This window comes from Chiloscyllium punctatum, chromosome 3, assembly GCF_047496795.1.
Source record: "Chiloscyllium punctatum isolate Juve2018m chromosome 3, sChiPun1.3, whole genome shotgun sequence".
Taxonomy (NCBI): Eukaryota; Metazoa; Chordata; class Chondrichthyes; order Orectolobiformes; family Hemiscylliidae; genus Chiloscyllium; species Chiloscyllium punctatum.
The window spans coordinates 152773205-152797639 of NC_092741.1; the positions used below are offsets into that span (position 1 = coordinate 152773205).

The 24435-nt window shown below is 39.8% G+C and overlaps 1 protein-coding gene across 1 annotated transcript in view; it reads left to right on the top strand.

Moving 5' to 3' along the window:
• The first annotated feature begins 1580 nt into the window (after positions 1–1580).
• The window catches only part of LOC140466829 (uncharacterized), a 55221-nt gene continuing 32366 nt past the window's right edge, over positions 1581–24435 (top strand). Inside the window, exons 1-2 of the mRNA XM_072562525.1 lie at positions 1581–1638; positions 6907–7186. Coding sequence (XP_072418626.1) covers positions 7124–7186 — 63 coding nt within the window. The 5' untranslated portion in view covers positions 1581–1638; positions 6907–7123. The remainder of the gene's footprint in view (positions 1639–6906; positions 7187–24435) is intronic.

Genomic DNA, 24435 nt, shown 5'->3' on the forward strand with positions numbered 1-24435 from the left:
CAATCCTATTTGTGGGCGGCACGGTGGCACAGTGGTTAGCACTGCTGCCTCACAGCGCCAGAGACACGGGTTCAATTCCCACCTCAGGCGACTGACTGTGTGGAGTTTGCACGTTCTCCCTGTGTCTGCGTGGGTTTCCTCCGGGTGCTCCGGTTTCCTCCCACAGTCCAAAGATTGGTCAGGTGAATTGGCCAGGCTAAATTGCCCGTAGTGTTAGGTGCATTAGTTAGAGGGAAATGGGTCTGGGTAGGTTACTCTTCGGAGGGTTGGTGTGGACTGGTTGGGCCAAAGGGCCTTTTTCCACACTGTAGGGAATCTAATCTTAATATTTTACCGTATAGATGATATTATAAATTCTCAGAACTATGCACTCAATCTGAGCTATGCTAAATTGCCCGTAGTGTTAGGTAAGGAGTAGATGTAGGTGTAGGGGTATGGGTGGGTTGCGCTTCGGCGGGGCGGTGTGGACTTGTTGGGCCAAAGGGCCTGTTTCCACACTGTAAGTAATCTAAAAAAAAAGAACCCAGTCTACTCACTACTGCAGACTTTCAGCACAGTCACACTTAAAACTAGTCACTTATCTGTTTCTGTGCTGTGACCACTCCTAAAAATGTTCCACCAAGATCACTTCTGAATTTCACTGTTTGTTAATTAACAACAAACTTGAGGTTATATTTTATATACAGCCTCAGCAGTATTGTTGTGTTGATGTGTTTCATTCATGGTCATTAATTTCTTCTCAAGCAATCTTTTCCTATTTTTGCAATACAAATTCAATCTACTTCGGTTTCATTAGCTCTTGTTTAAAATTTAAGCATAAACATTTAAACATATTTTCCCCTTTGGCATCAAATAAATTGTTCTTTGCCTGCTTGAACCAGAAGTTGTATTGGGTAATTTTATCAATCCCAATTACAGAAACAATTATGTCCAGTCTTGGTGGGTTTGAAGGTTGATTCATCTATCACTGTGCTGTGACGTTGAAAATCTGCAAACACATCCAAAACGTCATGAAGCTGCTGGGAAACACGTTGTATTTGCAGTAAGCTGCAAAGGAAAGACAAGATTCATTCATTCCACTTCAGGCAGAATGGATTAATTCATCCAAATATCTCTGGTGATTCAGAGACTTAATCATGGTGGCTCACAGCACCAGGGACCTGGGTTTGATTCCAGCCTCAGGGGACTGTCTGTGTGGAGTTTGCATTTTCTCCCCGTGTCTGCGTGGGTTTCCTCCGGGTGCTCCAGTTTCCTCCCACACTCCAAAGATGTGCAGGTTAGGTGAATTGGCCATGCTAAATTGCCCATAGTGTTAGGTGCATTAGTTAGAGGGAAATGGGTCTGGGTAGGTTACTCTTCGGAGGGTCGGTGTGGACTGGTTGGGCCAAAGGGCCTGTTTCCACACTGTAGGGAATCTAAACTTAATATTTTACCGTATAGATGATATTATAAATTCTCAGAACTATGCACTCAATCTGAGCTATGCAGTTTAATCTGCTGATTAAAAAGGGGCATAGCAATGATCTTGGACATAATTATTTCATCGACCCCTCTTTCTTTCAGACATAGCCATTTCAGAGGGCAGTTATGAGTCAACAGCTTTGCTATGGATCTAGACTCACATGTTCGCCAGATCAGGTACGTTGCCCACCATAAAGGAGATTTGTGAACCAGATGGTTTTTAGTCATAACTGATGATAGTTTCATGGCCAACCTTACTGAAAATGGCATTCAATTCCAGGTCTTTGTGATTCTATTGCCGGTTATTTTGATCATCGGAAGTCAGATGCTCGACTAATGTATGACATTTCATCCAGACCACAAGCACTACATTGCTCTTAGCTTAACCCTGGAAATAACTGCACAGAGGCAAGTATCTTGTCACCAAATCACCCTTTATTTACATATGTACAGTTCATGGGCTCTGACCAGCCAGCTCAAAGCCAGTACCTCATCTGAAGAGACTCTCTGAACCTCCTATTTATATCTGTCAGTCTGGGTTTCCTGATTGGAAGGAGGAAGTGAGGACAGCAGGTGCCGGAAGTCAGAGTCAAAAAGTGTGTTGCTGGAAAAGCACAGCAGTTCAGGCAGCATCCGAGGAGCAGGAGAATTGACGTTTCGAGCATAAACTCTTCATCAGGAATGAGGAGCTTATGCTCGAAACGTTGACTCTCCTGCTCCTCAGATGCTGCCTGACTAGCTGTGGTTTTTTTTCCGCACCACTTAAGGCTTCCTGATTGGCCAAGGTTAACAACCCCAATCAAGTATTGCATCGTCAATGAGATCCATCTGGCCACAATTCCAACCACAACAAAACCAAAGTCAACTCGTGGGTTTTTTTGCACAAGAAAGCAATCAAGAATATGGTGAACTTGATGAAACCTAGTGATCAAATAATATTTATTCATAACCTTTCCATCAGAGATTATAAAAATAGGTTAAATATACAAGTGGTTTCTGGAAGGAACAGGCTCGATGGATTGAATGACCTTCACCAATTGCTGTTTCCTTTTTATTTAAAAATATTATTAATTGCACCTCCCTATTTCTATGGATTAAACCTGAATTAGGGGTTCAAGGTTCTGGGCATTTGTTTACCTGAACCTTGGAATAAAAGAGCATTGCTGTCTGCAAAGTGCTTACAACTTCTGCAGTTAACTGTTTGGAGACACCATCAAAACATAGTTTTATAATGAATTTTGCCTGCACTGGTCAAATTAATTATCTTTAATATTTAAATAGGACAAACAAAAAGTTCAGTGGGTGGCAGATTTGTAGGAGAGTTTATGATGCATGTTATTCCAGAATGTTTAATCTGTCTGCAAGGCAATACAATTCACATGTAATATTGTATGGCCTGTGGAATTATGAAGTAGAATGCATGTGTGGTATTATAATTAATAAGTTATCTCCACGGTTACAGATTTAAGTCGCATAATTACTTACCTTGATATGTCTTTCTGTCTCAAACATCAACATGAATCATAATATAGTTAATACCAAATGCCATAATGGATATAACATATTCTACTCCCTTTGTCTTTCAGTGGATGGGCATGGTGTGATGGAGGACAGTGTCATTGAAAGTGAAATTAGTAAAAGAATTAATGCATGGTTGATTATTTTTCTGCAGCAATTATTTGCTGTGACTAAATTGTTGTGGAAAGAAAGCTGCCACATGTGATACTCTCAAGAAATTCACTAAAGATCCTCAGGCAGCACCTTCCAAACCCACAACCACTTCCAGGGCACCGCCACCTCCAATTGCCATTCCAAACCACTCACTGTTCTGACTTGGAAATATATCACCGTTCCTTCACTGTTGCTGGATCAAAATCCTGGAATTCCCTCCCTAATGGCATTGTGGGTCAACCCACAGCAGGTGGACTGCAGCAGTTCAAGAAGGCAGCTCACCACCACCTTCTCAAGGGGCAACTAGGGACGGGCAATTAATGCTGGCCGGCCAGCAATGCCCACATCCCACAAAATGATGTTTTTTTTGGAAGTCCTTAGATTCCCAGAAAATTGGAAAATGCCAATGTAATGTCCTTATTCAAAAAGAAAGAAGTACAGAACAGGTAACTACAGACCAATTAGCTTAATATCTGTCATTAGGAAAAAGTTAGAGCTTACTCTAAAGGATGTAACAGAAGAACATTTAGGAATGCAAAATATAATCAAAGCAGAGTAAGCATGGCTTTACAAGGGGGAGATCATGCATGACAAATTTATTAGAATTCTTTGAGGAATTAGCAAATAGAATGGATAAAGGGGAGCAAGTAGGTATAATATATTTGGATTTCCAAAAGGCATTTGTTAAGGTGTTGTGGAGAGGGAAAGGGACATGGTGTCAGTGGAATATATTAGTATGCACGGATGATTGGTTATAGAAGACAAAGAGTAAATGGAGGCATTTTCAGGATAGCAAGTAATCAATAGAGTGTCATAGGGAACTACAACTATTCATAATATATTAATGACTTGAATGATGAAAGTGAATGTATTTTAGCCAAGTTTGCAGATGACATAAAAATATGAGGGTGACACAGTCTACAGAGAGATGTAATGTAGAGGTGCTGGTGTTGGACAAAATCAGAAGTCACACGACAGCAGTTACAGTCCAACAGGTTTATTTGAAATCACAAGCTTGCAGAGTGCAGTCCCTTCATCAGGTCATTGCTCCTGATAAAGGAACAGCGCTCCAAAAGCTTGTGATTTCAAATAAACCTGTTGGACTGTAACACACCCCCACCAAACTGGTATACTGTGAATTCTGACTTTACAGAGAGATATAGTCGGATTAAGTACATGAACAAAAACTTGACAGAATACAATATGAGAAAATCTGAAATTATACAGTTTGGAAGAAAAAATAGAGGAGGTGATTGTTTTTTTAAATGGAGAAATATTGCAGAAAGCTGAAGCACAGAGAGATTTGGGAATCCCTGTGCATAAATCACAAAGGACTAGTAAACAAGTTCCACAGCTAATCAGGAAGGCAAATGGAGTATTGAACTTTATTTCAAAGGAAATGAAATATAAAAGTAGGGAAGTGCTGCCAAAACTTTACAAGGCACCAATAGAATACTATAAACAGTTTTGGACTCTTTCTCGAAGGGAAAATGTATTGTCATTGGAGGCAGTTCAGGGAACGTTGATTAGGGTGATCCTGGGATTGGTGGATTGCTTTATGAGGAGAAAGTTAAAAACCACATAGCACCAGGTTATAGTCCAACAGGTTTATTTGGAAGTACAAGCTTTCAGAGCGCTGCTCCTTTGTCAGGTAACGAATGGGACTGGATCATCGGACACAGAATTTATACTAAAAGATCAATGGGCCATACAACTGATGTATTGAACAAACCTAGATTGCTGGATTAGTGGTGCTGGAAGAGCATAGCAGTTCAGGCAGCATCCGAGGAGCAGTAAAATCGACGTTTCAGGCAAAAGCCCTTCATCAGGAATACAGGCAGAGAGCCTGAAGGGTGGAGAGATAAGTGAGAGGAGGATGGGGGTGGGGAGAAAGTAGCATAGAGTACAATAGGTGAGTGGGGGAGGGGATGAAGGTGATAGGTCAGAGAAGAGTGGATAGGTGGAAAAGAAGATAGGCAGGTAGGACAAGTCATGGGGATAGTGCTGAGCTGGAAGCTTGGAACTAGGGTGAGGTGGGGGAAGGGGAAGTGAGGAAACTGTTGAAGTCCACATTGATGCCCTGGAGTTGAAGTGTTCCGAGGCAGAAGATGAGGCGTTCTTCCTCCAGGCGTCGGGTGGTGAGGGAGCGGCGGTGAAGGAGGCCCAGGACCTCCATGTCCTCGGCAGAGTAGGAGGGGGAGTTGAAATGTTGGGCCACAGGGTGGTGTGGTTGATTGGTGTGGGTGTCCCGGAGATGTTCCCTTCCCCACCTCACCCCAGTTCCAACCTTCCAGCTCAGCACTGTCCCCATGACTTGTCCGGACTTGTCCTACCTGCCTATCTTCTTTTCCACCTAACCACTCCACCCCCCCCCGACCTATCACCTTCATCCCCTCCCCCACTCACCAATTGTACTCTATGCTACTTTCTCCCCACCCCCACCCTCCTCTCACTTATCTCTCCACCCTTCAGGCTCTCTGCCTGTATTCCTGATGAAGGGCTTTTGCCCAAAACGTCGATTTTACTGCTCCTTGGATGCTGCCTGAACTGCTGTGCTCTTCCAGCACCACTAATCCAGAATTTGGTTTCCAGCATCTGCAGTCATTGTTTTTACCTCGTTGATTTAAATCTAGATTGCTGTTATGTCTTTGATCACTTAGAGTGGGTTGCAAGTTTCGATTGATTAATATGTAAATCCCAGAATTTCTTTCATCATAGTTCCAAGAAAACTTAAGGTTTTATATAAAAAAAGATGACATCTCAGCTCAGACAATGTATTAAAGGTGTGAGGTTAGAGTCTGTCTGTATCCAACCTTGAGTCAGACTGGTTCTATTTTCAAAGTATAAATTTATAACATGTCATATTGACTGACTGCCTACAGATTGTGTGCTTTTTGAACAAAATAGAACGTATTTGCAAATACAAATGTAAATTCACCCCATAGACTTAACTGTGTGTGTGAGGAAGAGGGAAAGCGTATGTGTGTGAGGAAGAGGGAAAGCATATATGTGTGAGTCTGTGTGTCAGGGAGGGAGAGTGTGTGTGTGTATGAGAGAGGGTCTGTGTGAGTGTGACCATGTGCGTGTGTGAGAGAGTGTATACTATAGTGGGGATACCTGTAGTGTGACATGAACCCAAGGTCCTGATTGAGGCCATCCTCATGGGTACCTTGGCTTTCAGCCTCTGCTTGGCCACTCTGCGTTGTTATGTATCCCGAAGTCTGCCTTGGTGGATGGTCACCCGAAGATCCAAGGCTGAATTTCCTTGTCCGCTGAAGTGTTCCCCCACTTTATGAGGAGAGTAGGTTGGGCTTAATGTGTAGAAGAATGAGAGGTGATTTTATAGAAACATACAAGGTTCCTAGGGTGATTCAGTGTAGATATTTGAGAGAGTCTAGAACCAGTGATAATACCACTAGGCCATTGCTTCCCTTTTATTCCGTGATATGATTTCTGAGTCTACAGCTAAATATAGCAATAAAAAAGGCACCACACTGCTTACCTCTGATCAACAATCAAATGTTGTCTTTGAACTTCATTTCCACAAAGTTACAGTGACTTTACCAGAGTTAACTGCACAATTTTTCTGAAAGATACAACCAAAATTAAGGCGCTCCTAATAAAACAAAATTCAAAAAAAAGCTAAAGCAGATTTGAATGATAACACTAGCAGTATACATGCAAAAGATGACTTTGTTATTTGTTTAAAGCAATGCAAATTGCTAGGTAGAATTTAACACAAAAGGAATGAACAATTTTAACTTCCTCCTCCAGGTGACGAATATACACTCTGCCAGGTTTGCTGGAGGCTAGAGCAGTACAGAACTTGTCTCCTTCTGTGTGGTGTGGGCGGTAAAGTGTTGGCTCGGCAGTGACGCTAGAAGCTGGGAACTACATTAGTCGGGAGTTCTGTGAGATTCACTCAGTTAGAGGCGGCTTCACAAATTGTCAAAGAGGCTTTCATTTGCGGGGAGTAAAAGATAAAGGCAAAATGAAGACGCCAAGTTTCAGTCTGAAGTTTCTTTTGGCGATGGGATTGCCTTTTGCCCTCTTGGTAAGTGAAATTCTGTATTCAGACACTTGTAGAAAAAATGTCATTAAAGTCGAATGTGATTAGTAGATACTTGAATACTTTTCCCTCTAGATCGATTATAAAAATGGTGGATGATAGTATTTAACTCGCCAAAAGGAATGTTTATTTGAGTAGGCTTTCACGAGATAAAAGAGGATTAGGTTCCGTGCTCAGTTCACTTCGAGTCTGTACAGGATTGTGCCTGAGCCTGTTCTCTCAGCTCTGTCTGAGGATCGCGGAGCTGCAGTTGGCTATAGTTACCTGGATATCACAGGTTCGAAAGAGTGCGCTGGACAGCTTAGTTCATACAGCAACAGAAACATACAGTCAGCCAGAGCAGACCCCTAAACAGAGGCACACAGCCCAAGGAATACTGTACATAGAACACAACTCGAAACAACCACGACCTATAACCGCAGACACACGCAGTAAAGACAGACTTGTGAATTCAGTGATTTGGTGTTAAAGATGGACAGAACATGCTCAATTATCAGAATGATAAATCCCAGATTCCATCTCATAAGTGATTCCATTTTACAAGAGTTCCGTCTGCAATGAGAACACACTTTGCTTTCCAATTGGGTTCCTGCTGCCATATCAATATTCACTTGGTGGGCTACACTGATCTACATCACTTTGGGCGACTCTAAACTCCACATTCGGTGAAAGCATACGCCGTATAGCCTATGTGAGACATGAGTGGAGATTTTACCTGGGATATGATTCAAATCTTAATCTGAGTGGGACTCAGAGTGGGAGGTGTCAGGTAGACAATTAATATTGAAAGCTGTGCTGTCTAAATAGGAACAAATAAAAGAATTTCAACTTGTTTCTATTTGCTAACAGTTTAAGAATTCACAATGTTACTGTCGTGTCAGACAGTTCTGTCAGAAATGCGGGAATGCGATTACAAGAACATAAATGATATTAAAGTGTTTAACTATATACTGTACTCTGACGAGATCACCATTCTCAAAGGCGAATTCAACAAGACGTCACATTAATAAGCTTCAAGAGTTAAGCTGAAGGAAATTGGCACTATCTGCATTCTTTCAAAAGACCTCTGAATCCAAGCAGCATTTATTGAAGTGTTTTCTGATTTCAAAATGCTAACAATGTATTATCTCTTTTCAGCTGCTCTAAGTTGCCAGATCAATGTGGGTGTGGAGTGTGCAGGTATCAATTAGCCACCCACTATATGTCTAGTTTACTCCACCAATGTGAACACCACTGTACATATATGTTCATATATACCACTGTACATATAGGGGCTATACATGGGCTAGGGTTGCATATAGAAAGCAGAATTTGGTTTGCCAGACTGAGCAGAGAACGTGTGAGGGGGAGGAGGAGCGATCGGCCACAAGTTTTAGCCACTTGGTGGGAAGGAGAAAGAGCTGGGAAATAGGAAATGCTGGAATACCTGGTCTGAAGGCTGCACCTGGATGGGGCCAGAGAAGCAAGAGATTCTAATGGTTAAAACAGAGCTGAATCCTCCAATGCCACATTGACTGGCTTTGGAATGTGGTGCTGGTGGTGTGCACAGAGGCAGAGTGTTTGGTTTTGAATGTCATTGACCTCTCAGGCTCTGACACTTTGTACAGCTATGTTTGGATAGCACACACTGCCCAGCCCTGCCTGCACATGCAGGAGCATTGCAAGTTCTGGAAAAAGCCAGAGTATTATTTTATGAGATCATATACCTGTAATGAGAGTATACGTGTCCTAACCTTTCAAAGTATAGAACGTTCAGACGTGTCTTACTGTACAGAATGTTTTAATTTGTTTTGAGGACGTGCCAAATATTTTATCCTCAGATTACTGTTTCTAAGTGTTATATTAAATTAGCTAAACCATCCAAATTGATATTATTGGATATGATATGGGAGGTTACTAAAAATATGTACTTATGTTATAGGATTGGGTTCTGTAGTTTGAAACATTTCTCGCTATCTCTGACTATTCATTAATATTTTCGTATCTTATGTTCTGTGCAAGGACTATCATTGAAAATGAACAACCTAAAATCAGTTAATTGGCTTAATTATTAACTTGAGCTGGCCATAGATTATAGTGGATCAATACAGAGTGGATATATTTCAGAAATCCCGAAGGAAAAGTATGAGGGAAAGGACGTGAAATGCTGTTCAATGTCAAAGGTGGCTGATAGAACGGTTAGGTGGTGTTTTCTCCTTTGTCACAGTGTGGAGTATTCTTAAACCAAATAATCGGCTATGGACTGTCCAGAATCTAATGCTCCTGTTTGTGTGGTATCTTGGTGTCCTTTTTGAATGTTGAGTGTTTAAATGAATCTGCACGAGAGTTTGTTGGACAGTACCTGTTGTGGCAACAATGTTTTAACCTTGAAATCTGGAAATGGAAGGAAGTAGAACTACCTGTTCCGAAGGATTGAAGTTGTCCCCAGTCAGTTCCACATGGGACAACTAAACTACTGACATGAATAAGACATTACAAGTCATCTGTCTAGTCCCAAATATTGAGCTATTGAAAATACATTAAAATTACTTTTTGTAGATAAATTTTTCATTTTTCTAATTAAAATGTGCGATATCATTTAGTTTATAAAATATATCAAGCATGTTCCACATTTTTATAGCAACAACTTTGAAGTAAAATGATTCTGAATACACTTGGAGCTGTCACAGCAATGTGAAGCAAATTACCACTAATTTTACAGTGTGAATTCCATCTAAGACTGCACTCAGCTCCATAAATTGTGCTGCACCAGCTATAGATCTGTAGTATAATCACACACTTGGCATCTGGTGCTCACTAAACTTGGGAATATGAACTAGAAAGTTGTCATTGAGTCATAGAGCTGCATAGTATGGAAACAGATCATTCGGTCCACTAAATTAATTATGGAGCATTTCTGTCTTTCTTATAAAAGTCCAAATACTGTAACAAACTCAGAGCCTAACAACAGTTCACTTCAGTTGCTAGGTCTCTGCTTACTTTACTTTTCAGATTATCACTCTTGTAATATTTTACTGCAGTGGTGTTATATTTCCATGCTAATGTTATTGATCAATTTGCAATTGTTATTTTCAAACACATCATTTAATCCAATTCTAAAAAGTTTAAGATTGCTGACTTGGGGGGAAGAAATTGAAACATATAGGTGGTTTGAATCAATTTTACAGTATGCATGTTTAAAGAGAGGAGAAGCAATAACCTCATTAGAGTCACTTATGTGATTCTGACTGAGTATCTGTGGGAAAATAACAAATGCTTTTGTAAATCTACCACTAGGTGGCAAGCCTTATGATAATGATCAACATGTTGTCATAATTTTGAAGCCAGGTGTGGGTGGGTGGTTGGGTGTCTGTGTGTTTTTTGATGGGAAAGAAACATATTTTTTCACTTACTTTGAACCCCAGTACTTCCTGGTGCTAATTATTTTCAGTGAGATTTGGTATCTATTACATCACAATACTAAACTAATTCCAAATTGCTCCTAATGCTCTTTCATCTGCTAATGTAGATTATTGTAGGCTGAGAGTATTAATCGGCTTTTCTAGTAAATCTTTCTCACAAGTGAAAAACAAATTCATGCACATTCAACTCGATCTTAAACAGTTGAATCTGCTCATTTATTCAGCAGCATTGATAAGTGAAACAATTTAGGTGAATGCTGATCTTTCAAACTGTTTCTTGTTAGTGATGGCTGACAGCAACTTTTATTCTTTCATACGTCAGTCTTTTCTAAGGGTGTGGTGCTTAATCCACATAAAAACTATTCTCCAATCAAGAAAGTATTTGGTTTATTGCTATAAGTAAAATGAAAATCCTGATTGGTTGATTTAAGAATGGTGAAAAGAAAAAGTAAATTTGAATAAAAGAAAACCAAATTAGATTAATCTAAACTTGTCTCAGAATCACTAATCTTCACTGGCATACTCTATTTGAATATGTCAATAATATGTGGCCATTTATGCTTTGTATACCCAGTTGACAGTTTAAATACAAGTTTAGGGAAGGGACATATTAGCTATGATCTGAAAGGACAATTTACTATGGTTCTGAATTATTTTCTTTTCTCTTGTCTTTCATATAAAAGTTCCATGTTTTATCAAACTTTCTATTCAAGCTGGCAAAACTTATTCAAGGGGATGAAGTGTCCTCAGAATGGGGTTTTCCAAATTAACAGGCCTTGCAGAGCACCTTGCTTGAAAGGAAATCAAATCAAACGACTTAGATTAACAGCCAGTTCAACTTAATTTCAGATTCTGGGCTTTTAACAATATTAACAGTACTATGAGTTGTTTGCTACTTGTTGTTAGGGTCACAAATAGGGGAGGTGATGGCCTAATGGTGTTGTTGTTGGACATTAGGCCAGAGCTCCAGGTAATCTTCTGTGAACCCAGGATTAAATCCTGCCACAGCAGATGGTGGCATTTGAATTTAATAAAAATCTGGAATTAAGAGTCTAATGATGCGGGGAAAACCCATCTGGTTCATTTATGCCCTTAAGGGAAGGAAACTGCCGTCATGTGACTCCAGACCCACAACAATATGATTCAATGCCCTTGGGAAATTAGGAATGGGCATTACCTGAATGCTGACCTAACCAGTAATGTCCTCATTCTGTGAATGAATAGAGGGGAAAAAAAGCAACTTAATAACTCAAGTTTTAGAGTCAAACAGCACAGAAACAGACATGGGTCCGACTTCAAGCCAGCTAAGTTTCCCAAACTAAACCTGGGCCATTTCCCTCTAAATCTTTCCTGTTCATGTACTGTCTAAATATCTTTTACATGTTGTAATGGTACCTGTATCTACCACTTTTCCTGGCAGCTCATTCCATATATGAACCACCCTCCTTTGTGAATAAGTGGCCCCTCAGGTCCTTTTTAAATCTTTCGCCTCTCACTTAAAAATGTGCCCCTTAGTTTTAAACTCACCAACTGTATCCACCTTTTCTATGCCCCTCATGATTTTATAAACCTCTATAAAGTCATCTCTCAACCTCCTATGTTCCAGTGAAAAATGTTCCAGCCGATTCAATCTATTTTTATAATTCCAACCCTCCATTCCCAAAAACATCAAGGTAAGCCTTTTATGAACCTTCTCCAGTTTAATAATATCCTTCCTATAACAGGGCAATCAGAACTGCACACAAACCTCCATAAGAGGCCTCATCAACATCCTGTACAACTTCAACATGACATCCCAACTCCTATACTCAATGGTGTGAGCAATGAAGGCAAGTGTGCTAAACACCTTCTTAAGCACCCTGTCTACCTGTGATGGAACTTTCAAAGAATTATGAATCTGAACTCCTAGGTCTCTCTGTTCAACAACATTACCCAGGGTCCTACCATTAACTGTAAGAGTCCTGCCCTTACTTTTTTTTTAACCAAAGTGCAATATCTCACGTGTATCCAACTTAAACTCCATCTGCCACTCCTCAGCCTATTGACCCAATTAATCAAGATGACCAACAAGGTTTTTGGCACAAACCATTCTTTAAGGGGCCTCCAAGTCAAGTTGCCGAGAAATTCACACAAGACATTTTCTGTTTGGCCTAACGTTGAGTATTTAGCCATTCCTAAATTACTTGAGGTCAATAATTTCAAAAGCTAAGGGTTGGGGCCACCCAATAATGAGTGAGAGTAAAGCTAGAATTCACCCAGTTAAAAAAAAAACTTACAAATTATTCATTACTGAACTATTCATTACTGAATTCATTGCCATTACTTGTTCAGGATTAGTGGTGCTGGAAGAGCACAGCAGTTCAGGCAGCATCCAACGAGCAGCGAAATCGACGTTTCGGGCAAAGTGCTCTTCCAGCACCACTAATCCAGTATTTGGTTTTCAGCATCTGCAGTCATTGTTTTTACCTCATTACTTGTTCAGAACTAGTTCACTCATTGTGATATTGATTTGCAAAAGCTATCCAATGCTTTGTGATTAGCTCTGAGCTGTGTTGACCAGGTCATTCCAAGTATTATCAATGAACAGGTTAGCTGGTCAACAATCCAATGTCTGAAGTTCCTTAGACTTGGTTGTGTCAGGCAATGGCACGCTGAATGGATCACGCAGGATTCATTTCAACTTAAATTTTCCATTGAGAATTTTATCATACTTGAGTCAACTCAACACTCTCAAGAACCTTACTTTTCTATTGTTACTCATATCTGCAAGTTTGCCTTTGCATGCAGAACTCCATACAACGGATGGATGTTCTTCACATGAGAAAACCTGAGAGTGTTAATCAATATAATTCCAGATAGAACAATTTAAACATTTTAATATTTTCTTCAGCAGTTTGCATTAAGCCTTCTACATTTGAGCAGCTGTGTTATCAGTCACACTCATATTAAAGAATGAAACTGTAGAAATATTTACGTAATCTTGTTGTTTGCTCAACCTGGGTAGAATTCATATTTTTATGGAGTCCATCCAATTTATTTCAAGAGAGTGAATAATTGTAGGTGAAACCATTTCCTTTCCATACCCCATTTCTAAAAATACTCAAGCAAAATCTCAGCATATTATTGATGTGAAATCCAAATCTTCAGTACAGTCTTCAAAATTGATCAGAAAAGATTCCCTATTGACTGAGAACCACTAATTACCACAGACTGTGTAGCATCTTTAAACTTAACGATTGATTTGGATCTTTGTCACTTTAATTTGAAAGGGCTGTTTATGTTTAAAAGCTACAGGGCAGCATCTAAAATTTGGGCAGGATTCAGCGTAACTTCAACCGACTGTTAAATTGTTTATTCATATTTTCTAGGAACTGAGCACATTTTGAGCAATTAGTTTTGGGCTAACGTGTACAAAAAGCTGCTGATCCAAAAAACAATCTTGAAATGCTGTTTTTTTATCTGTAGCAATATAGATTAGTGTCTTAAGTGTGTCCATAATTGAACCAGAACTCTGTGAACTGTCAAATGTTTTCGGCAACAGAAGAATATTATCCCTAAGTGCTGACAGTAGGCCCTGCAGCTCAGATTTTGCAAGTTTTCCACTTTAACAAAATACATGAGGTCCTATCCATTCCTTCTTTCTGCTCATTGTATTGGATTATGTTTGTTCTATGCAGTGTTTGCCAGGAAATTTCCCAGTATTAATGAACTCTCGTGATTTTCTGTTATATTCCCTCACAGGTACTTCTTATATCTTGAAGTTATGATAGTTTGTATTTTTTTGTCTGCTGTGATTTTATTTTAGAAATGTCATGCAGTCTCCAAGTCATGCAGCATGGAAAGTAGACCTTCAGTACAACTTGTCCATGCCAACCAGTTATCTCAATCTGACCTAGTTCCAGTTGACAGAATTTGGCCCATATCCCTCTAAATCCTTCATATACCCATCTAGATGCCTTGTAAATATTGTAAATGTACCCACCTCCACCACTTCCCCTGGAAGCTTATTCCATACAAGCACCGCGGTCTACCTGAAAATGTTACTCCTTCGGTCCTTTTTAAATCTTTCCCCTTTCACCTCTTGTTTTGGACTCCCCTCACTATGGGAAAAAGACATTGGCTATTCACCCAATCCCTGCCCCTCGTGATTTTAAACCAGCCTCTGACTCTCCAGAGAAAGAAGTCCCAGCCTATTCAGCCTCTCCTTGTAGCACAAACCCTCCAGTCCCAGCAACATCCTTGTAAATCTTTTCTGCACCCTTTCAATTTTCACAACATTCTTCCTGTGGTAGGGATACTAGAATTGTATGCAGTATTGTGAAAGTGGCTTCACCAATGTCTAGTACTGCTGCCTCACAGCACCAGAGACCCAGGTTCCCGCCTCAGGCAACTGTCTGTGTGGAGTTTGCACATTCTCCCCGTGTCTGCGTGGGTTTTCTCCGGGTGCTCAGGTTTCCTCCCACAGTCCAAAAATGTGCAGTTTAGGTGAATTGGCCATGCTACATTGTCCGTAGAGTTAGGTGGAGTGGTAAATGTCGGGGAATGGGTCTGGGTGGGTTGCTCTTTGGAGGGTCGGTGAGGACTTGTTGTGCCGAAGGGCCTGTTTCCACACTGTAAGAAATCTAATCCCAACTCCTATACTCAATGTCTTCGATATATAATGACTTTAGTTCTTTATGGATAGTGATTATTAAAAGCAACCAAACTAAAATTAGTATCATCTCACTTGTGTCTGTGAGATTATTTTCATTGGTCATTGTTATAAATCAGGAGTAATATAGTGACACTGTAATCCAGTTAGAAGCAAAGATGGTGGTAGTGTTCCACACTCTAATCTGGGAGGCCAGGGTTCAAGGCCCACCTGTTTCAGAAGTGTGTCACGACATCTATGAACTGGTTGATTAGAAATGCCTATTAATTCAGTTGCCTGTGTGAGGTGGCCAGAAAAAAAAATCATTGATGCCAGCTTGGAAAGGAATGATGATGGAATTTTATCAAAGTGGAATAGGAGGAAAGAAAAATAGTGATATTTTTCACTGTAAAATAGTGATATTTAAACAGTGTCCTGATTGCTTTAGGTATAAAATATAAGGGTTTTAGCACCTAGCAATTTTGAATTAGAGCAAGGGATGAGTTTTCTTAACCATCATTGAGAACGTGTGATTTAGATTGATCTATTAGTTGTGAACCATCACTATCTCCTTGTTGAAGGGTAAATCTTAACTTCATGTATATAATGGCATGGAAATTGCAGTGGTAATGATGGCAAATCTGTCAGTGTTAGCTGGTATGTTGACTGAAACTGAACATGTGTGAAATATAATGTAGAACTTCAGAAGCTGCTGTTAGTGATTCTACACTTCTCCAGAGAATATTTTATTGAAACACCCCAAGGCTGAAAAAAATTGGAAAATCTTATGATCTGACAAGAACTTTCAATTTTGCCCTAATAATCTCCCTGCAAAAAAAAACCCTTGAAAAGATTACATCTTGTTGATTGAAATGTGACTGAGCTCTTAAAAGCATATTAAGTTAATAATTACCGCTAACAACTCTCACTGATCATGAGAAGCTAATTATTTCTTTGTTGAATGTCAGGTTCAGTGTTGTGCTGGTGGAAATGATAAATGGGCAGGGTAAGCTGATTGAATACTCAATGTGATTCAATCTTTGCCAGTTTTTTTTCTGCTATCGCAGTTGCTGCTTATCAAAAATATTGCCTTTACTGACTGCAAGTTCAAACTGATATCAGAGAAAGGGAAAACCATGCTACAGTGGGCAGTTCTCCTCCAGGTCTGCAGAGATGCACTTAGAGTCATAGAGATGTACAGCATGGAAACAGACCCTATACTTGTTACACTTGTTTTTTTTTAATGCTAATGATTTGAAATAAAAACCAAAAGTGTTGTGGAAACGCAACAGGACTGGCAGCATCTATGGAGAGAGAAACAGTGTAAAAGAGAGTTAATGAGCCCAACAAAACTTCTTTGGAACCAGGTCAATGTTAACTCGGTTTTGTTTTCCACAGATGCTGCCACATCTGTTGATTTTATCCAACACTTTCTGTTTTAAGTCTTTCTCAACTTACTTGTCTGACTTTGAGGAAATTTTTCAGATCAATCTATATTGCCAGCATTTAGAAATGATCTTCTTTCACTAAATATATTTTTTTCAGTTTTGTTTTGTCCCCTTTTACTTTTTCAACATTTAGTTCTACCAACATTGCTCCCTAGAACTCATTTCTCATGTCTAAACCTTGGTAAGAGTTTGTAAGCAATTCAGTTATGGTAAGAATCACAACTCAGATGTTCCCTACAAATGGGGGCATTCACTTTCACTTTTCAGGCTTTGTTATGATTAGATGGCAAGCTCTGGCTCTTTTCTTTGTTCTTCAGATTCATGATACTCGAGGTCAATCATATCCCAAACGATGGTGCTGACTCAAAATCAATGAACTGTGTGCAAACCTTCAGTATCATGAATGATATTCTTTCATAGTAGAGTATTTGGTATTGTAAAAGTGAGGCATATTGTACTACATTGCCTAAGTTAATTTTTAAAAATGCTTTTAAGACTTCTTCTTTATATCAAGTTAAAAATCACACAAGGCCAGGTTATAATCAACAGGTTTATTTGGAAGCACTAGCTTTCAAATATGAGATTGTATGAGATTGTATGACACAGAATTTGTCTCCTGTTCTAAAGTGGCTGCATCAACCCTGAGTCAGTTTGCTTCTTGCATATATTGGCTACTGTAGAGGCAAGATCATTTTGTCAGCAATCATTTGGCAGGTTGTTTTTTTGCAGTTCTTTTTCTTGACCTTATCTTTATCCTCATTTTTGAAGATAGGAGCATTGGACCAATGTGAATGAACAGGTCATTCAGCTCTTTGAGCCTGCAAAACATTCAATGAGATCTTGATTTATCTGGCTGGGTCTCAATTCTACTTTTTTGTTAACCACCCTTCAGTACTGATGTCCTTATAGAAGATGTTGGGATTTCCTTTTATTTAACAAGACTGGACCAAGCAAGAGCAAGCAGATTTGGAGGTGCTGGTGTTGGACTGGGGTGGACAAAGTTAAAAATCACGCAACACCATGCTATAGTCCAACAGGTTTATTTGGAAGCACTAGCTTTCAGACCGCTGCTCCGCAACCGTGGGTGGCACGGTGGCACAGTGGTTAGCACTGCTGCCTCACAGCATCAGAGACCCGGGTTCAATTCCCGCCTCAGGCGACTCTCTGTGTGGAGTTTGCACATTCTCCCCGTGTCTGCGTGGGTTTCCTCTGGGTGCTCCGGTTTCCTCCCACACTCCAAAGATGTGCAGGTCAGGTGAATTGGCCATGCTAAATTGCCCGTAGTGTTAGGTAAGGGGTAGATGTAGGGGTATGGGTGGGTTACGCTTCGGCGGGTCAGTGTGGACTTGTTGGGCCGAAGGGCCTGTTTCCACACTGTAAGTAATCTAATCTAATCAACCACCTGATGGAGTGGCACTCCGAAAGCTAGCGTTTCCAATTAAACCTGTTGGACTATAACCTGATGTTGTGTGATTTTTAACTTTGTACTCAGACCAGCAGTTTCTGTAAAACAAGTGCAACTTTAACAATTAGAAATGATTGAATTAAAATTAAGCTTTATAGTGGGCGGTTTAAAAAAAATACAGTTGTGAATTCTAGGCGATGAAGTGATTTTTGAGGAGGAATAAAATGCAAGAAACCTCATCACTGTGGTGAATAATTGCTTATTAATTAATTGCTCTCTTGAGCCAACTTCCCTTCTCTACTTTGAGGTGTTTGTGTATGTGGACAGGAGAAGGAAGAAGTGATGTGTGAAGGTTGCTGGATAGGTGGGTGAAGAAGGAATAGTCCCAGGAGTTTTGATACACACTGCTTAATTGCATTATTTGCCAATAATACATATCAAATTGTTACTGGGATCACAGTACATTCAGCAGGTTGGTATCCATGGAACATGCAGAGACGAAGATGAAGTTGGGTGAATGCCTGGAGGAACAAGATGAGCTGTTGCCAATTAATTGCACTGACTATCATGATAGGAAAGGCTCCATCTAGTTTCTTGGGAAAGAACTGGAGAATTAGAAGTGAGATATGGAAGTTGTGAGTTGGGCTAATGATGGAAAGCAATGCATTAAAGTAAGCTAATAATGGGATTCTGAAGTCACTGTGTAAAACTCAAAACAAAAAAATTGGAAAACAGTTTCTCGGCATTGAGAATTCAATGTTTTCATTCTGTCATATTTTGCCAATTGTCTCGCTGCTGCCCCACTGATCAAGAACAGAAAATTCCACCCAATACTTTTCACTTCCATAAGGGAGCCAGCTGTGATTTGAAACAAAATGTTTGATCTTACATGATTTAAGCATGTCAGTCTAATGGAATCAGGTCAACCTAAATGAGCTGATAGATTATGTGGATGAATAAAGGCAGATACTCAAACTTAAAACGTAAAATCAGTCCTAGTAAGTGAAACACAATTATCCATTGTTCACATTTTATTATGAACAGTTGAAGAGCACTTAATTAAATGCTTTTTGTATTCAGAATTGATTGAAGGGTGACATAGAATCATGGAATCCCTACAGTGTGTAAACGGGCCATTCAACCCATCAAGTCCACATCAACCCTCCAAAGAGCGTCTCACCCAGTCCCACACCCCTACCCTATCCCTGTAACCCTGCACTTCCCATGGCTAATCCACCTAGCCTGCACATCCCTGGACACTACAGGAGATTTACCCTGGCCAATCCACCTAACCTGCACATCCCTGACCACTACATGTGATTTACCATGACCAATCCACTTAATATCTTTATACCGCAGATTCACAGAACAGCTGTGTTGCCTCAATTTTTTTTTATTTAACTTATTTTTCTAATTAACCTGTTTAGCGATATTATTAGACACCTCTGGAGTAGAGGGGACTTGAATCTGGGTCTCTCAATCTTGGGGTAGGGACACTACCACTACAGCACAAGAGGGGCCCTACATGTTGCCTCAAAGGCTCCTAATACAGATAATTTGAACTGTTGAATAATACAATTTATATTAAAATGCGACATCAATAATTCAACAGTGCTGAAGTGAAACCCTGATGTTGTGGTTCTCTTCCTAGAAGGAAATGTGCACATTTTTGTGATTTTGCAATTACCAATCTCTGGCTAGAGCACAAACTCTTAACAGCTAACTGATTGCTGAGCTTTTCCCCTTATCTCAACGAAAGACTATAATAAAGTATTTAAGATGTACAATGTTCAGATTTATTAAAAGCATGTGCTTATATACTTTTGACTTGTGAACCTTGGTCATAATTTTTGGACTTTTAGAAAATCAAGAATTTTGGCTATGGGAAAGCAATAGCAAATAGATAATTAATACATTTTGCACTGTTCCAATAGATGAAGGCAATCATTTATGAGACATAAGCTGACAATAGTGTTTTAATTTTATAGTTATAAAGTTCAAATCTGTTTGCAACACAGAGGAAGCCTTTGGTAATTGTATCTATCCTGGCTTTATTAAAGAATAGTTCAGCTTGTCTTTCTCTCCCTGCCAAACCTTTTCCCTGTAGCCTAGTAAATCTCTCCTCTTCGGGTAATTATCTAATTCCCTTTTGAAAATCACAGTTGAACTTGTTTTCACCACATTGTCTGTGGGAACAATTTATCCCTGTCTACTCCGACTGGAATACTTTTGATTTTGGATAGCTTTATCAAATCTCCTCTTTTCTCAGGTAAACAGCTCCAGTTTATTCACATAACTGAAGTTCTCACCCTGGAACAGTAAATCTTTTCTGCACCCTCTCACTAATTTTAGTTTTGTACTCCTTGACTCTATTTATGAAGCTTAGGAATCTGTATGTCTTAGTAGCTGCTTTCTCAACCTGTCCAACCACCTTCAATGATATTTCCACTCATCCCTCTGTTCGTGAACTCCCTTCAGAATCGTAATCTTAATTTTATATTCCCTTCTTTGTAATTTCTACCAAAACGTACCACTTCGTACTTTCCTGCATGAAGTTTCATGGTTGCTTATATTCCATCGGCCTATCTATATACTCATGAAGTTAATCACTACCCTTGTTACAATTCATAATCTTTCCAAGTTTTGTGTCACCTGCAATTTTCGAAATTCTGTCTGTCATGCCTAATTCTAAGTTCTTAATTATATATCAAGAAATGCAGGTGTCCTAATAATGAGCCCCAGTGTATCCCTTCCCATAATCTGAAAAACAATGCAACTAGTCCCTGTTTCCTGTTATTTAGGCAACTTCCTATCAGTGCTGCTTTTCTTCACTTTATTCCATGGAGCTGAACTTTTCTGAAAGATCTGTTAGATTGCTTTGTCTCAAATGTCTATTGGAAGTCCATGTCCACCACATCACCCCCACTTTCATTTGTTACCTCATCAAAAACAATCAAGTTAGTCAAACATGATTTGCTGTTAACATACCTATATTGTTTTTCCTTAATTCATTTATATTTGTACAGTGACTTTTAAATTTGTCCCAGATTATTGCTATCGAAGCTTTCCCAACACTAAGATTGTATTTGTTGGACCTATTCTTAAAACGTTTTTCGAACACATACGGAACATTGATCATACCTCAAGATTCTGGCTCCACAACAGTTTCTGAGGAATAGTTTAAGATCACAATCTGGGCTTCTGCAGTTTTCACCCTTAATTTCCTCAATATCCCTGAATGCATCTCATCGACTTTATATGCAACTCGCCTATCTGGCACTATTTAGCCCATCCTGTGTCACATATGTATCAAAGTAAAATCCTAAGAGTATCAATATATTTGATTGTATTATTGTATTCATAACTGCTAAAGTGATTTTTGAAATTAAAAATGTGATCTTGATTGGATCAGTTTTCTCAAATGTAAAAGCAGAAAAGGCTGGTATTTTGTTGGGCAGGTTTAATAATGTGTGGCCATTCTAGTTTTCTTTCATTCACTTGGAGTTGAAAATTAATCACTTTTTTTATTTAGGTGGCAGATCCTTAGATGTCAGTTTTTTTGTGTGGGTTCAGCAGATGTGATTATTCTAGGAGACACATTCTAAATTTTTTTGGAATTAGCAGGAATTGCATTTAGTCCATTTAATTCCCTTGCAGGGTGGATGGTCACAGTGTACTCCCATATCATGTAACTTTGTGCTGTTCACCTGCCTGCATGGGGGTTCAAATGTAAACTTCTCAGTTGAGCAAGCGATAAGCGATTATCTTTAAGGGCAATCATTTGGCATCTGCTGTGTTTACATGGTTCCAAGATAACCCACATGATAGAGGAAGCTAGGAACCATTTCAAGCAAATTTGCAGTATTCCTGAACAATGATAAATATTGATCCTCCAGTCAAGCAGAACCTAGAGAGTGAAGGCTGACACTGGGATTGAAACATAGAAACATAGTAGTTGGGAGCAGGAATAGGCAATTTGGTCTCTCGAGTCTGCTCTGTCATTCAATATGATTTTGGATGATCATCAAGCTTACTGCCCTAATCCCATCCTCCCCTCATATCCCTAGATCCCTTTAGCCATAAGGGCTATATCTACCTCCTTCTTGAAAACACAGAATATTTTGGCCTCGACTACTTTCTGTGGTAGTGAATTCCACAGGCTCACCACTCTCTGGGTGAAGAAATGCGTCCTCATCTCAGTCCTAAAAAATTTACCCTTTATCCTTAACACTTGGTTCTGGACTCCCCCACCATTGAGAACATCCTTCCTCTAGCTAACCTGTTTAATCCTGCCTGAATTTTGTAGGTTTCTTTGAGATCTCCCTCTGTCTTCTAAACTCCTGTGAATCCAATCCTAACAGACTCAATCTCGCCTGATATATCAGACCTGCTCTTCCAGGAATCAGTTAGGAACTGGGCTGTTTTCTCATAGCTTTAAGCCAAAGGGTGGATAGATGAGGTCTTTCCTTTGGGAAACCTCCCAATGCTCTGCTCAATCAAGCTGTATGACTCTAGCTGGCTCTCATCCAGCATAAGTTCATAAGATATATGAGCAGCATTAGGCCATTCAGTCCATCAAATCTGTTCCGCCATTCCATCATGGCTGATATGTGCCCCCATTGTCCTGCCTTCTCTCCATATCCCTTCAACCCATTACCAATTAAAAATCTGTCTAATTCTGCCTTAAATTTACTCACTGTCCCAGCATCCACCACACATTGGGGTAGCAAATTCCACTGATGAAAGGATATTTGTATCTCCTCTATCAACCAGGACTTCAGTTTGGCTTGAAGACATTAGATTCTGTCAGTGAAGAGGCAGACCTCATTCATCCAAAGGAAAGACCTCATCCATCCAACCTTTGGCTTAAAGCTATTGAGCCCAAAGAAACTATGCATTGGGTGGGGTCCAGACTCAACAACAGATGATATTAGACCTAAATTCTGTGAAAAGTTTGGGAAAATTCAGGTGAATATCACTTAGGTGTGTTCTTATACCATGCCTAGATTTACCTGATCATTATGCTTAATTCTGTGGACTCAGAATTTCCAGTGAAATCATCTGCCACTTAGCAAACTTAGGCAAGCTGACCTTCAATCCACATTGCATCTTCCAAAACATTCCTGAATTTGTGCCAGGTTTGAATGGGTAAAAGGAATCAAATTCATATTTCTGGTCTGTGGTGCCCATATTCAGAAACTTAAATATATTTCCTATAGATTTGTATCATGACAATGTCAGTGACTTGCATGCAAGATGAAAAAAAACATTACATTTTCTGTAACAAAAACAGAAATTGCTGGAAAAACTCTGCAATTCAGGCATCATCTGTGGAGAAAAAGCAGAGTTAACATTTTGGATCCAGTGACCATTCTTCAGAACTGATGCTAGCTCGGGGAAGGTTGTACTTATGCAGAAGATAGGGTGGAGAGGAAGTGAGAGAAGACACAACTGGTGGAGATAGAGCCCAAAGAGAGAGATAAACAGTTGGGCAGCCTGGGAGAATGAATAGCTGCTAATGAGGACCATTAGTGGCTGACCATGAGTTAATTCCTAGGATGATGATGTCTGCTTGTACAAAGGGGCATAACTGCAAATTGAGGGGTGATAGATTTAAGACAGATGTCAGAGGCAGGTTCTTCACTCAGAGAGTGGTAAAGGTTTAGATTAGATTAGATTAGATTACTTACAGTGTGGAAACAGGCCCTTCGGCCCAACAAGTCCAACAAGGTGTGGAATGTCCTGCCTGCCAACGTAGTTAACTCAGCCACATTAGGGGCATTTAAAGAGGCCTTGGATTAGCATATGGATGACTATGGGATAGTGCAGGGAGATGGTCTTAGATTAGTTCACAGATCGGCACAACATTGAGGGCCGAAGGGCCTGTTCTGCACTCTATTGTTCTATGTTCTATGCTGTGGTAGCAGCCCATATGATGACAAGACCTGGTGTGTGGGGCTTGGGGTAAAAGAACTGGGTGGGGTTGGAGGGGTAGGGAGGGCAGTGTTAAAGCTCTAAAATTGTTGAACTTACATTGAAAGTTGCAAACATTTCTGGACCTGTTGTGTATAATTGATAATTTGATTGATTTAGACTTCAGTTTTCATGCATAATGTGGGGCATGATGAAGGAATATGACATAGATTTGGCACTTTCTTTGGACATCGTATATTCACAATGATTTCCACTTGATTTGTGCCAGGTTTTTTTTTTCATGTACTGTCATGTACCCAGGTGGTTTTCATGACATTTTGACTTGCAGACACAAGTGGCTTGCTGAGTTAGGTATTATCACAAAATATGGGGCTGCAGTGTAGATTTCCAACAGTTTGAATTAGTTGTTCTGTTTA